The following is a 16,074-nucleotide window of genomic DNA, read 5'->3' as shown; positions in this document are numbered from 1 at the left end:
CAAAAATGATTTTTAGCCCCCCAAATTTTTATTTTCCCAAGGATAACAAGAGAACTTGGACCCAAAAAGTTGTTGTCCAATTTGTCTCGAGTACGCTGATACCCCATATGTTGGGGTAAACCCCTGTTTGGGCGCACGGGAGAGCTCGGAAGTGAAGGAGCACTGTTTTACTTTTTCAATGCAGAATTGGCTGGAATTGAGATCGGACGCCATGTCGCGTTTGGAGAGCCCCTGATGTGTCTAAACAGTGGAAACCCCCCAATTATAAATGAAACCCTAATCCAAACGCACCACTAACCCTAATCCCAACTGTAACCCTAACCACACACCTAACCCAGACACACCCCTAATTCTAATCCCAACCCTAATCCCAACCGTAAATGTAATCCAAACCCTAACCCTAGCCCCAACCCTAGCCCTAACCCTAACCCTAACCCTAACCGGAAAATGGAAATAAATACATTTTTTTTAATTTTATTATTTTTCCCTAAGGCTAGGTTCACATTGCGTTAGGGAAATCCGTTTAGCACTAGCGGATTGCGCTAACACAATGTCTTTTTAGGTGTCGTGTTTAGTGGTCGCGTTAACGTCCCCGCTCTGGAAGATCGGGGATCGGACCTCGGGCGCGCCGCGGACGCTGCAAGCAGCGTCTGAGGCGCGCCACAAAAGAATGGCACCTTGCTAGCGCGAGCCGAAAATGGCACGCTCTAGCGATGCGCTACACCCGAAAATCACATTGCTGTCAATGGTTGTGCTAACGGACCCGTTGCACGGCGTTAATTGTGACATTTTCGCCGTGCAACGCTGTCCGTTAGCGTTAACCCATTAACGCAATGTGAACCTAGCCTAACTAAGGGGGTGATGAAGGGGGGTTTGATTTACTTTTATAGCGAGTTTTTTAGCGGATTTTTATGATTGGCAGCCGTCACACACTAAAAGATGCTTTTTATAGCAAAAAAGTTTTTGCGTCTCCACATTTTGAGACCTATAATTTTTCCATATTTTGGTCCACAGAGTCATGTGAGGTCTTGTTTTTTGCGGGACGAGTTGACGTTTTTATCGGTTACATTTTCGGACACGTGACAGTTTTTGATCGCTTTTTATTCCGATTTTTTTGTGAGGCAGAATGACCAAAAACCAGCTATTCATGAATTTCTTTTGGGGGAGGCGTTTATACCGTTCCGCGTTTGGTAAAATTGATGAAGCAGTTTTATTCTTCGGGTCAGTACGATTACAGCGACACCTCATTTATATCATTTTTTTTATGTTTTGGCGCTTTTATACGATAAAAGCTATTTTATAGAAAAAATAATTATTTTGGCATCGCTTTATTCAGAGGACTATAACTTTTTTATTTTTTTGGTTATGATGCTATATGGCGGCTCGTTTTTTGCGGGACAAGATGACGTTTTCAGAGGTAACATGGTTATTTATATCCGTCTTTTTGATCGCGTGTTATTCCACTCTTTGTTCAGCGTTATGATAATAAAGCGTTGTTTTTTGGCTCGTTTTTTTTTTTTTTTTCTTACGGTGTTCACTGAAGGGGTTAACTAGTGGGCCAGTTTTATAGGTCGGGTCGTTACGGACGCGGCGATACTAAATATGTGTACTTTTATTGTTTTTTTGTTTTTTTTTATGTAAAGAAATGTATTTATGGGAATAATATTTTTTTTTTTCTGCTTTATTTAGGAATTTTTTTTTTATTTTTTTTTTTACAAGTGTGGAAATTTTTTTTTTTACTTTTTCACTTTGTCCCAGGGGGGGACATCACAGATCACCGATCTGACAGTGTGCACAGCACTCTGTTAGATCGGTGATCTAACATACAGCCGGGCAGGATTAGAGCTGCAGCTGCAGCCTGATCCTGACCCGGAAGTGCTCCCTGCAGGACCCGGATGCAGCCCGGCGGCCATTTTGGATCCGGGGACTGCAGGGAGAAGACGCTCGGTACACGGTGAGCACATCACCGTGTACCGATCGTCTCAGGGAAGCCCGCAGGGAGCCCCCTCCCTGCGCGATGCTTCCCTGCACCGCCGGCACACCGCGATCATCTTTGATCGCGGTGTGCCGGGGGTTAATGTGCCGGGAGCGGTCCGTGACCGCTCCTGGCACATAGTGCCGGATGTCAGCTGCGATAGGCAGCTGACACCCGGCCGCGATCGGCCGCGCTCCCCCCGTGAGCGCGGCCGATCGCATATGACGTACTATCCCGTCCATGGGAATTAAGTCCCAGGTCACCTGGACGGGATAGTACGTCATATGGGATTAAGGGGTTAATAACAAACAAAAAAACCATCAAATAATAATGTTCAGTTATGCACTCAATACTTGGTCGGGAATCCTTTGGCAGAAATGACTGCTTCAATGCGGCGTGGCATGGAGGCAATCAGCCTGTGACACTGCTGAGATGTTATGGAGGCCCAGGATGCTTCAATAGCGGCCTTAAGCTCATCCAGAGTGTTGGGTCTTGCGTCTCTCAACTTTCTCTTCACAATATCCCACAGATTCTCTATGGGGTTCAGGTCAGGAGAGTTGGCAGGCCAATTGAGCACAGTAATACCATGGTCAGTAAACCATTTACCAGTGGTTTTGGCACTGTGAGCAGGTGCCAGGTCGTGCTGAAAAATGAAATCTTCATCTCCATAAAGCATTTCAGCCGATGGAAGCATGAAGTGCTCCAAAATCTCCTGATAGCTAGCTGCATTGACCCTGCCCTTGATGAAACACAGTGGACCAACACCAGCAGCTGACATGGCACCCCACACCATCACTGACTGTGGGTACTTGACACTGGACTTCAGGCATTTTGGCATTTCCTTCTCCCCAGTCTTCCTCCAGACTCTGGCACCTTGATTTCCGAATGACATGCAAAATTTGCTTTCATCAGAAAAAAGTACTTGGGACCACTTAGCAACAGTCCAGTGCTGCTTCTCTGTAGCCCAGGTCAGGCGCCTCTGCCGCTGTTTATGGTTCAAAAGTGGCTTTACCTGGGGAATGCAGCACCTGTAGCCCATTTCCTGCACACGCCTGTGCACGGTGGCTCTGGATGTTTCCACACCAGACTCAGTCCACTGCTTCCTCAGGTTCCCCAAGGTCTGGAATCGGTCCTTCTCCACAATCTTCCTCAGGGTCCGGTCTCCTCTTCTCGTTGTACAGCGTTTTCTGCCACATTGTTTCCTTCCAACAGACTTACCATTGAGGTGCCTTGATACAGCACTCTGGGAACAGCCTATTTGTTGAGAAATTTCTTTCTGGGTCTTACCCTCTTGCTTGAGGGTGTCAATGATGGCCTTCTTGACATCTGTCAGGTCGCTAGTCTTACCCATGATGGGGGTTTTGAGTAATGAACCAGGCAGGGAGTTTATAAAAGCCTCAGGTATCTTTTGCATGTGTTTAGAGTTAATTAGTTGATTCAGAAGATTAGGGTAATAGGTCATTTAGAGAACCTTTTCTTGATATGCTAATTTATTGAGACAGGTTTTTTGGGTTATCAGGAGTTGTATGCCAAAATCATCAGTATTAAAACAATAAAAGACCTGACAAATTTCAGTTGGTGGATAATGAATCTATAATATATGAAAGTTTAATTGTAATCATTACATTATGGTAAATAATGAAATTTAACACTATATGCTAATTTTTTGAGAAGGACCTGTATGCTTCCCATTTTTTTGATAGGTTACATTACTCCATTTGCTATAAGACACTGAAATAATGTCTATGTGTGAGGTCTTGCACTACTTGACAATAGCAATATGATAAATTACTTCTTTTATCTTAAAATAATGGATGTTTGAGCCACCAATTCTGTTTAGTTTGTGATGTTACAAGTGGAAAATATTTCGCTTTTCTCTCTGTTACAGAATGCCTCTTGGGGAAAGCAATATTCTTATGCTCTTTTCAAAGCCATGAGTCACATGTTGTGCATCGGGTATGGGCAACAAGCACCAGTGGGCATGTCCGATGTCTGGCTTACTATGCTGAGCATGATTGTTGGTGCCACTTGCTATGCCATGTTCATTGGTCATGCTACAGCACTTATCCAATCCCTAGATTCGTCACGTCGCCAATATCAGGAAAAGGTACGTAGACTCTTTAAATTATTACACTTTTTAAATTCGGTAGTTCTTAATTCCTACATTAAAGTGGTTCTGAATTATGGTTTAATATGAGCTGCATTTACCTTAATAGTCTCATTGATGATGATTACTTAATGCATTAAAATGAACTTTTGTATAGTATGTATCATATTATTTTACAACTTTTAAGTTAAAAATGGCTGAATAACACTGAAGCAATCTGAAACAATATGTACTTTAAATACTGCACATTAATGTACTCAACATGTCTGCTACCCTATGTGGAAACTGAAATGTTGTGTATGAGTAATAGGTATAACTTATAAAATAAAACTTTCCTATGTGGAAACTGAAATGTTGTGTATGAGTAATAGGTATAACTTATAAAACATTTGTATAGAAATTATTTAAGACATACAGCAATTATCACTTAAGCTAGCAGCCTAGATTTGCTTTATCATAATAATGTCATTTTGTTGACCACCTAAAGCTTTTTTAGGCTCGCAGTGTGGTGGTACTGATTTAAATGGAGCCTGTCACCAGTTTTTCCAGATCTAAACTTCTGCCACCACCTTCTGAGTCACTTAATCAGGATACAAATGATCCATTCCTTAAAGCCGTATAACATGGCATACCTGCAGAAATGAACTTTATGACATAAATCTGTCTCTGGTAATAAGCGCCAAAAAGTCTGATGAGCAAGTTCAGACTAATTTTAGAAACCGTCGTAAGCCTGCTAATACAACCTCCATGCCTTTGATTACTAAAGAAGTCATCCCACCAATCAAAGACATAGAGGCTGTGTTAGCAGGCTCACAGTGAATGCCAGTGTTGGTCTGTAGTTGCCCATTGGATTGCTTGGCATTAATTACTAGTGAGAGATCAATATGTAAAGTTAATTTCTGCAGGTATGCCAACTTGCAGGTCTGTGAGGAACAGATTGTTAGGATCGTAATTAAGTAATACTGAAAGTGGTGGTAGCAGAAAAGATCCAGGAAACATGGTGACAGGTTTCCTTTAAAATACAGCACAGTCACATGGTGCCTATAAGTTCAAGAGGTATGGCTAAACAACAAAGGGCAGGGTGCACCACAGTATATATTTCAAATGCAATTATAATAATCACACGGTGCTAATAACACATAAACTAAACCACAAGAAAACAAAAAACCCTAACAATATTTTTTATTCATAAATATTTAAAAAGACCAAATGATCAACACTAGACAAATACGTAAATTACCATCACCAAACTGAAAACGGGTATTGGTGCAAGGCTACTAATCCAGAAAATGCCAGATTAAAGATAATGGTACACAGACCTAATATGACCCTAGTAAAATCCTGCACACGCTGTACCTTCCTGACAGTGGAGGTTGGCACCCTAAGTTCGACACGGCGCCCCCACTCCGCGACAGCTGTCCCTTCTATCCCTGTAGGCCCTGTCAGTTACCCACACCCAAAACCCACCATCGAACAGCTGTCATTGATAGCAGCAGCGGCCGGCCGGAAGTACTCACTTGCGGAGCTGGCAGTCTTCTGACAGTAGCCGAGGCAGGGTACTGCACATCCTCCTCCTATTCAAATCAACAGGAGGTGGATGTGTAGCACCCTTCAGCGGTTTCTAACAGAAGATAGAGCAGCTCCACAAGTATTTCCAGCCATCACTGAAAACAGCTTATCGGCGGGGGGGGGGGGGGGGTGTCGGATCCTGACTAACCTGACATTGATGACCTATATTAAAGATAAGTCATCAGTGCTAAAGTAGTGGACAACCTCTTTAAAAATGCCTCTTGTACTTAGGGAGTTAGTGTGCGAACAGCCTAAAGATGTGATGGTTATTTCCTCTGTTCTTCTCCATCATAGCAACGAAACAATAATAGTTAAGGCAATACTTGATCCATTGCATTATGGGCACCAACATAGCACATCATACCTAATTAACTAAAATAATCAAGCTACTGTTATGGTGTCTGTCCTTCCAACAAACAGAATATTTTAGCATTCTGCAGTGATTTGCCCTGCATTTCCAACAGAGGCTGTAAAAGAGGCACCAACTCAGTTGTGAACTAAGCTTAAGGTTAGAATTACACTGCAGTTGTTTTATAAAGTTTTTGGACTCAAAGGCAGAAATAATTCAAAAGGAAGAGACACAATAATAGAAGGACTTTTACATTCCCTTCCATTTCTTCTTTTAAGTCAAAAGTTGTACACAAATGAATGTCTGTTTTTCACTTACATATTCTATTTGTATTTTTCGTAAATAGAACATGTAGCCATTTTAGTGTTGTTCACATGTCCTATTTTTTTGTGGTCACCGCGGTCCACAAAAATAAAACATTTCTTTTTTCATCTAAGTTGCAGATTAGACCCACAATGCAAGTCTATGAATCCATGAAAATTATGGACAGCACACGGATGCCATCCATGTGTTGTCCATTTTTAACTTTGCAATGGGCAGGAGAAATTTTGCATTTTTTTTTCTTGCATGCAAAAATATCACTGATTAAAAATTGAAACACCCAAAAAACACCAATGCAAAAGGGATCCAAAACAATTTAAAACATTGGACCACTTTTGTTCCATGAAAATCATGACTGAATGATGTATAAAAGTTGACATTATTTCAACAGGTATTCCGATATTGTATATTTATTGTATATCCACAGAATATGTCATGAATGTATGATGTACCCTCCTCATGTTGCTCATGACTGTAGAGATGGCTGCACATGTGTCTGTCTATTAGTTTCTCTCTTGAGTTCCAAAAAATTGCTAAGCAAACTTACATGGCAATTTTCAAAACTTCCATACAAATGAATGTAGAGAACTTAACATGTGTGGCCATCTCGCCAGCAACAGCCTTTTTTCACATGGTGAGCTGAACTTTTTGTTAACACTAATCTGGAGTACATTATGCTTTGATCACTTTTTAAGGGAGGTGAGATGACAAAAAAATACAATTGCGGTGTTTTCATTTAGTTTTCTCTTTACAGTAGGGGTTAATTTTATATTTTGATAGTCTTGATAGGATTAACTGGATATGGTGATATCATCATATTTTATTTCTTTATTTTTAACAGGGGTCAAGGGCGGATGGAGGATCAATTTTTTATATTCTTAAAAACGTTTATTCTTTAGTTTACTTAAAACTGCAATCTTCTGATTGTTTATGCTATATAGTGCAATACTACAGTTTTGCAGTATGTAGGAGATATCATGGTCTCTTATGAAGCCTAGCCTGTGGCACAGGAAAGCCAAAACGGCAGTGACGGAACCTTCAGATAAAAAGATTTAATGCTTCTAACATAAATATGGATGTAGTAATCCTTAATTGTAAGGTGGCACAATACTTTATTAACTTAGTTACATACAGTGCCTTGCAAAAGTATTCGGCCCCCTGGAACTTTTCAACCTTTTCCCACATATCATGCTTCAAACATAAAGATACCAAATGTAAATTTTTGGTGAAGAATCAACAACAAGTGGAACACAATTGTGAAGTTGAATGAAATCTATTGGTTATTTTACATTTTTGTGGAAATTCAAAAACTGAAAAGTGGGGTGTGCAATATTATTCGGCCCCTTTAACTTAATACTTTGTTGCGCCACCTTTAGCTGTGATTACAGCTGCAAGTCGCTTGGGGTATGTCTCTATCAGTTTTGTACATCGAGAGACTGAAATTCTTGCCCATTCTTCCTTGGCAAACAGATTCTCAATTGGATTGAGGTCTGGACTATGACTTGGCCACCTGGATACCTTTATTTGTGATCCATTCCATTGTATATTTTGCTTTATGTTTGGGATCATTGTCTTGTTGGAAGACAAATCTCCATCCCAGTCTCAGGTCTTTTGCAGACTCCAACAGGTTTTCTTCAAGAATGGTCCTGTATTTGGCTCCATCCATCTTCCCATCAATTTTAACCATCTTCCCTGTCCCTGCTGAAGAAAAGCAGGCCCAAACCATGATGCTGCCACCACCATGTTTGACAGTGGGGATGGTGTGTTCAGGGTGATGAGCTGTGTTGCCTTTACGCCAAACATATCGTTTGGCATTGTTGCCAAAAAGTTCAATTTTGGTTTCATCTGACCAGAGCACCTTCTTCCACATGTTTGGTGTGTCTCCCAGGTGGCTTGCTGCAAACTTTAAACAACACTTTTTATGGATGGAAATGGCTTTCTTCTTGCCACACTTCCATAAAGGCCAGATTTGTGCACTGTACGACTGATTGTTGTCCTATGGACAGACTGCCCCACCTCAGCTGTAGATCTCTGAAGTTCATCCAGAGTGATCATGGGCCTCTTGGCTGCATCTCAGATCAGTCTTCTCCTTGTTTGAGATGAAAGTTTAGAGGGACGGCCGGGTCTTGGTAAATTAGCAGTGGTATGATACGCTTTCCTTTTCAGTATGATCGCTTGCACAGTGCTCCTTGGGATGTTTAAAGTTTTGGAAATCATTTTGTATCCAAGTCCAGCTTTAAACTTCTCCACAACAGTATCATGGACCTGCCTGTTGTGTTCCTTGGTCTACATGATGCTCTCTGTGCTTCAAACAGAACCCTGAGACTATCACAGAGCAGGTGCATTTATACGGAGACTTAATTACACACAGGTGGATTATATTTATCATCATTAGGCATTTAGGACAACATTGGATCATTCAGAGATCCACAATGAACTTCTGGAGTGAGTTTGCTGCATTGAAAGTAAAGGGACCGAATAATATTGCATGCCCCACTTTTCAGTTTTTGAATTTCCACAAAAATGTAAAATAACCAATAAATTTGGTTCAACTTCACAATTGTGTTCCACTTGTTGTTGATTCTTCACCAAAAATGTACATTTGGTATCTTTTTGTTTGAAGCATGATATGTGGGAAAAGGTTGAAAAGTTCCAGGGGGCTGAATACTTTCGCAAGGCACTGTAGTACGTTATCTTACAAGTTATGGATTGCTACTACTTATTGCTATCACAAGCAATAACAGTACAGGAATATATCATTAGAACTGTCATTGGTACAGAAATACGTCACCAGAACCACCATCAGTCTATTAGTACATCACCATAACCATCATCAGTAGATGAGTACAGAACTACCATTAGTGCATGAGCAAAGCACCAGAACCACCATGGATACAGCACCAAAACCACATCATCACATGAATAAATGACCAGAACCATCAGTGCATGATTACAACACAAGAACCTTCATGAGCAGGGCCGGACTGGCCATCTGGCAAATCTGGCAAATGCCAGAAGGGCCTGTCTGGTTGTGGGCTGCCTTGTCTGCTATGTTACTAACACAATCAGTGTTCTCAAGACACCCAAACTGTTAAGAGTTGTGACGGACCACCAGGTCGTTGACTCCGTCACTTACCCCAGCAGGCCACGGGTATCATTAGAAATATTGGTCTTGTAGTAAATCTTCCTTTCCTCCATCCAGGGTAATCTACTATATAAAGCTGAATGTGTGTGTGTGTGTGTGTGTGTGTATGTGTGTGTGTATGTCCGGGATTGGCATCTGCACCGTCGCAGCTACAGCCACAAAATTTTGCACAGTCACACGTCTGGACCCTGAGAGCGTCATAGGCTACGTTGTGAGGTGAAATTTTAACCCCGCGCGTTCCAATTCACCAAACAATATTGCCCCTATCTACATAATGGGGAAAAAAGTGAATAGGAAAAGTGTTGGAAGCGTCGCAGCTACAGCAACAAAATATTGCACAGTCACACGTCTGGACCCTGAGAGCGTCATAGGATACGTTGTGAGGTGAAATTTTAACCCTGCGCTTTCCAATTCACCAAACAATTTTGCCCCTATCTACATAATGGGAAAAAAAGTGAAAGGAAAAGTGTTGGAGGCGTCGCAGCTACAGAAACAAAATTTTGCACAGTCACACGTCTGGACCCTGAGAGCGTCACAGGCTACGTTGTGAGGTGAAATTTTAACCCCGAGCTTTCCAATTCACCAAACAATTTTGCCCCTATCTACATAATGGGGAAAAAGTGAAATGAAAAGTGTTGGAGGCATCGCAGCTACAGCCACAAAATTTTGCACAGTCACACATCTGGACCCTGAGAGCGTCATAGGCTATGTTGTGAGGTGAAATTTTAACTCCGCGCTTTCCAATTCACCAAACTATTTTTCCCCTATCTACATAATGGGGAAAAGTGAAAGGAAAAGTGTTGGAGGCAAATTGACAGCTGCCAGAAGTGAACAAGGGGGACTTAAAGAATGAGAGCGATGGCGCAAAAGAGTATATACCGATCAGTTGCTAAGGTGGGGCCCCGACATGAGATACTCACCACATATGGGGATATGAACACACACACAAAATGCGCCACACACTACCACGTGCTTGAACACATATACCACTCTCAGCACACATTTCACCACACATACACCAACCTCGCCACATAAAAGTCGAAACACAAAAGTCGCCGCTCAAAACTCGCCACGCGCAAAACTCGCCACATGCAAAAACTAGGCTCACGCAAAACTCGCCACAAGTGCAAAACTCACCTCATGGAAAACTCGCCACACGCAAAACTTGCACACGCGGAAAAATTGCCACATGCACAAAATTTGCAACACATGCAAAAGTTGCCTCACACAAAACTTGCACATACTCAAAAGGCACCAGACATAAAACTCACCACGCGCAAAACTCGCCATGCGCAAAACTTGCTGCACACAACTTGCTACACTAACCTGTTACATGCAACTCGACACACAAAAAGTTGCTACACGCATGTTGCCACACAAAACTCATCTCACAAAAGTCACTACATGCATGTCGCCACACACAACTCAACACACACAACTTGACAAACGAAACTCGCCCTAAAACACACACAAGTCTGGTATTAGCCTTCAAAAATAAAAATCTGATTAATAAGCAGACAAACTACAAGAGCAACAAATGTACCATATAGGAAATACAGCAGCTGTCAGTCACATGACCTGTGTATGTGTGAGCTAATATATACTGCCAGGGGGAGGGCTTCCTGTTGGCTGGGGATTTATCAGGCTGCCAATTTATCTTACAAATACTGAGGTAAAAATACTAAGCAAATAACGTGTTAACGAGGTCTAATACAGGAGATCACACAGGTATATACTATATACAGGGGAGATGACACACAGATATATACTATATACAGGAGAGATAACACACAGGTATATACTATATAGAGGAGGAGATGACATACAGGTACATACTATATACAGGAGGAGATGACATACAGGTATATACTAAATACAGGAGGAGATGACACACAGGTATATACTATATACAGGAGCAGATTACCTACAGGTATATACTATATACAGGAGGAGATGACATACAGGTATATGCTATATATAGAAGATGACATACAGGTATATACTATATACAGGAGGAGATGACACACAGATATATACTATATACAGGGGAGATGACACACAGGTATATACTATATACAGGAGGAGATGACATACAGGTATATACTATATATAGAAGGAGATGACATACAGGTATATACTTTATATAGGAGGAGATGACATACAGGTATATACTATATATAGGAGGAGATGACATACAGGTATATACTATATATAGGAGGAGATGACATACAGGTATATACTATATACAGGGGAGATGACACACAGCAGGTATATACTATATACAGGGGAGATGACATACAGGTATATACTATATACAGGAGATGACATACAGGTGTATGCTATATATAAGGGAGATGACAAACATGTATATACTGAGGTGAAAATGAGAGGTGTGAGGTGAAAATGAAAAGGTGTGAGTGCAAAATGAGAGGAGTGAGGGAAAATAGTGTAGTGATCGGAAAATGACAGATGTGAGGTCGAAATGACAAGTGTTAGGGGGGGAATGAGAGGTGTGAGGGAGAAAATGAGAGGTGTGAGGGAGAAAATGAGAGATGTGAGGGGGAAAATGAGAGGCGTGATGGGAAAATAAGAGAAGTGACGTGCTATAACTAACCACAGATATTTACTATGCCCAGGCAACGCCGGGCTCTTCAGCTAGTATCTAATATATAAAGCTGAATGTGTGTATGTATGTATGTATGTCCAGGATTGGCATCTGCACCGTCGCAGCTACAACCACAATATTTTGCACAGTCACACGTATGGACCCCGAGAACGTCATAGGCTATGTTGTGAGGCGAAATTTTAACCCCGTGTGAAAAGTGTTGGAGGCAAATTGACAGCTGCCAGATGTCAACAAGGGGGACTTAAAGAATGAGAGCGATGGCGCCAAAGAGTATATACCGTACAGTTGCTAAGGTGGGGCTCTGACATGGGATACTCACCACACACAGGGATATGAACACACACACAAAATGTGCCACACACTACATGTGCTTGAACACATATACCACCCTAAGCACACATTTCACCACGCATACACCAACCTCGCAACATAAAAGTTGAAATACAAAAGTCACCACTCATAACTCACCACGCGCAAAATTCGCCACATGAAAAACTAGGCTCACGCAAAACTCACCACACGTGTAAAAACTCACCTCATAGAAAACTCGCCACACGCAAAACTTGCACACGCTAAAAATTGCCACATGTACAACAGTTCAACACACGCAAAAGTTGCCTCACACAAAACTTGCACATACTCAAAACGCACCACACATAAAACTCGCCACGCGCAAAACTTGCCATGCGCAAAACTTGCTGTACACAACTTGCTACACTAACCTGTCACATGCAACTCCACACACAAAAAGTTGCTACGCGCATGTCGCCACCCAAAACTCATCTCACAAAAGTCACCACACGCAACTCAACACACACAACTTGACACATGAAACTCGCCCCAAAACACACACAAGTCTGGTATTATCCTTCAAAAATAAAAATCTGATTAATAAGCAGACAAACTACAAGAGCAACAAATGTACCTTATAGGAAATATGGCAGCTGTCAGTCACATGATCTGTCTATTATGTGTATGTGTGAGCTAATACAGTCATGGTCAAAAGTATTGACACCCCTGCAATTCTGTCAGATAATACTCATTTTCTTCCTGAAAATGATTGCAAACACAAATTATTTGGTATTATTATCTTCATTTAATTTGTCTTAATTAAATGAAAAAACACAAAAGAGAATGAAGCAAAAAGCAAACCATTGATAATTTCACACAAAACTCCAAAAATGGGCCAGACAAAAGTATTGGCACTCTCAGCCTAATACTTGGTTGCACAACCTTTAGCCAAAATAACTGCGACCAACCACTTCAGGTAACCATAAATGAGTTTCTTACAATGCTCTGCTGGAATTTTAGACCATTCTTCTTTGGCAAACTGCTCCAGGTCCCTGATATTTGAAGGGTACCTTCTCCAAACTGCCATTTTTAGATCTCTCCAGAGGTGTTCTATGGGATTCAGGTCTGGACTCATTGCTGGCCACCTTAAAAGTCTCCAGTGCTTTCTCTCAAACTATTTTCTAGTGCTTTTTGAAGTGTGTTTTGAGTCATTGTCCTGCTGGAAGACCCATGACCTCTGAGGGAGACCCAGCTTTCTCACACTGGGCCCTACATTATGCTGCAAAATTTGTTGGCAGTCTTCAGACTTCATAATGCCATTCACACGGTCCAGCAGTCCAGTGCCACAGGCAGCAAAGCAACCCCAAAACATCAGAGAACCTCCGCCATGTTTACCTGTAGGGACCGTGTTCTTTTCTTTGAATGTCTCTTTTTTTCTCCTGTAAACTCTATATTGATGCCTTTGCCCAAAAAGCTCTACTTTTGTCTCATTTGACCATAGAACATTCTTCCAAAACGTTTTAGGCTTTTTCAGGTAAGTTTTGGCAAACTCCAGCCTGGCTTTTTTATGTCTCGGGGTAAGAAGTGGGGTCTTCCTGGGTCTCCTACTATACAGTCCCTTTTCATTCAGACACCGACAGATAATACGGGTTGACACTGTTGTACCCTCAGACTGCAGGGCAGCTTGAACTTGTTTGGATGTTAGTCGAGGTTCTTTATCCAACATCCACACAATCTTGCGTTGAAATCTCTTGTCAATTTTTCTTTTCCCTCCACATCTAGGGAGGTTAGCCACAGTGCCATGGGCTTTAAACTTCTTGATGACACTTTGCACGGTAGACACAGGAACATTCAGGTCTTTGGAGATGGACTTGTAGCCTTGAGATTGCTCATGCTTCCTCACAATTTGGTTTCTCAAGTCCTCAGACAGTTCTTTGGTCTTCTTTCTTTTCTCCATGCTCAATGTGGTACACACAAGGACACAGGACAGAGGTTGAGTCAACTTTAATCCATGTCAACTGGCTGCAAGTGTGATTTAGTTATTGCCAACACCTGTTAGGTGCCACAGGTAAGTAACAGGTGCTGTTAATTACACAAATTAGAGAAGCATCACATGATTTTACGAACAGTGCTAATACTTTTGCCCACCCCCTTTTTTTATGTTTGGTGTGGAATTATATCCAATTTGGCTTTAGGACAATTCTTTTTGTGTTTTTTTCATTTAAGACAAATTAAATGAAGATAATAATACCAAATAATTTGTGTTTGCAATCATGTTCAGGAAGAAAATGAGTATTATCTGACAGAATTGCAGGGGTGTCAATACTTTTGGCCATGACTGTATATACTGCCAGGGGGAGGGCTTCCTGTTGGCTGGGGATTTATCAGGCTGCCAATAGCAACCAATAACAACTCAGCTTCTATTTTGCTACAGCTAATTAATCTGAGTTCTGATTGGTTAATATAGGCAACAAAGGACATTCTCAGTATAACAAAGCTTGTGTGAGGTAATAGCATGTCAGTTAGGGTGTGTTGGTGGAAAGGCTGATGTCAGTCACACTACCTCTATGTGAGAGGATATAGAAACTGCCAGTTACAGACTATTTTTATCACAATAATGCCTCATAAGAAAAGGAATTCCAATGCACGAATGTCAGCTAATGCAAAAAGAAAAGCTGCATTACGGGCCAATGAAAAATGTGAAGACCGAGAAAAAAGACTGACACACATGAGAACAGCAGCTGCTTCCTCAAGAGCCAATGAACTTTCTGAGCAGAGGGAAGCGAGACTTGCAGACAAGAGAACAAGAGCTGCTTCCTCAAGGGCCAATGAACTTTCTGAGGAGAGGGAAGCGAGGCTTGCAGATAAGAGAAGAGCTGCTTCCTCAAGGGCCAATAAGTCATCTCAGCAGAGAGAAGGCCGACTTGCCACTAAGAGAATGGCTATTTCTTCCACCAGGTCACAGGAAATGGTTGGAGATTTGAAACATGCTGCCTTTTGTTACCAGTCAGACATAAACTATCAGGATAATCCTAAAGTTCAGATAGGAAAAATTGATGTGGTCTGCATGTACTGCAGTGCCCTGAAATGGAAAGATGAACCGCCAGGTTTATGCTGTGCAAATGGCAAGATAAAACTTCCATCTCTCCTGTCACCACCAGATCCCCTAAAGTCTCTGATGACAGGTACCAGTACAATATCAAAGCATTTCTTGGACAACATCAGGAAGTACAACTCCTGCTTCCAAATGACATCATTTGGTGCAACAAAATAAATATTTACAACAGGATTTATGCCGACATTTAAAGTTCAAGGACAGGTTTACCACTCAATGGCTCACTGCTTCCATTACAAGGAGAAGAACCTCAATTTCTTCAACTCTTCTTCATGGGAAATGCAGAAGCAGAGGCTCAGCGGAGCAGTTATTAACCTGGGCGAAGCCGGCTAGTACAGCTAGTTAGTAATATATCCCATCTGGTTCATCGGGAAGGGGACAACATGGCCCTGTGTAATTTCAAATGCCAGGGCTGAATTTCAGCCCCAGTCCGTACCTGTTCATGAGTACATGATTACACCACCAGGACCATCATCAGTGCATGAATCCATCACCAGAACTATTATCACCACATGAATACACCAGGTCCACCATCAATTCATGAATACAGCACCAAAAAAAGTGGCAGGAATGTGT

The 16,074-nt window shown here is 41.6% G+C and overlaps 1 protein-coding gene across 1 annotated transcript in view; it reads left to right on the top strand.

The window, feature by feature from the left end:
- The window catches only part of HCN4 (hyperpolarization activated cyclic nucleotide gated potassium channel 4), a 421,667-nt gene that overhangs the window by 350,478 nt on the left and 55,115 nt on the right, over positions 1-16,074 (top strand). Inside the window, exon 4 of the mRNA XM_069765634.1 lies at positions 3,864-4,082. Coding sequence (XP_069621735.1) covers positions 3,864-4,082 — 219 coding nt within the window. The remainder of the gene's footprint in view (positions 1-3,863; positions 4,083-16,074) is intronic.

Source organism: Ranitomeya imitator, chromosome 4 (genome assembly GCF_032444005.1).
Source record: "Ranitomeya imitator isolate aRanImi1 chromosome 4, aRanImi1.pri, whole genome shotgun sequence".
In the NCBI taxonomy this organism is placed as follows: domain Eukaryota; kingdom Metazoa; phylum Chordata; class Amphibia; order Anura; family Dendrobatidae; genus Ranitomeya; species Ranitomeya imitator.
The sequence above is the reverse complement of the archived record's forward strand: the minus strand, read 5'-3'. Positions and strand labels throughout refer to the sequence as shown.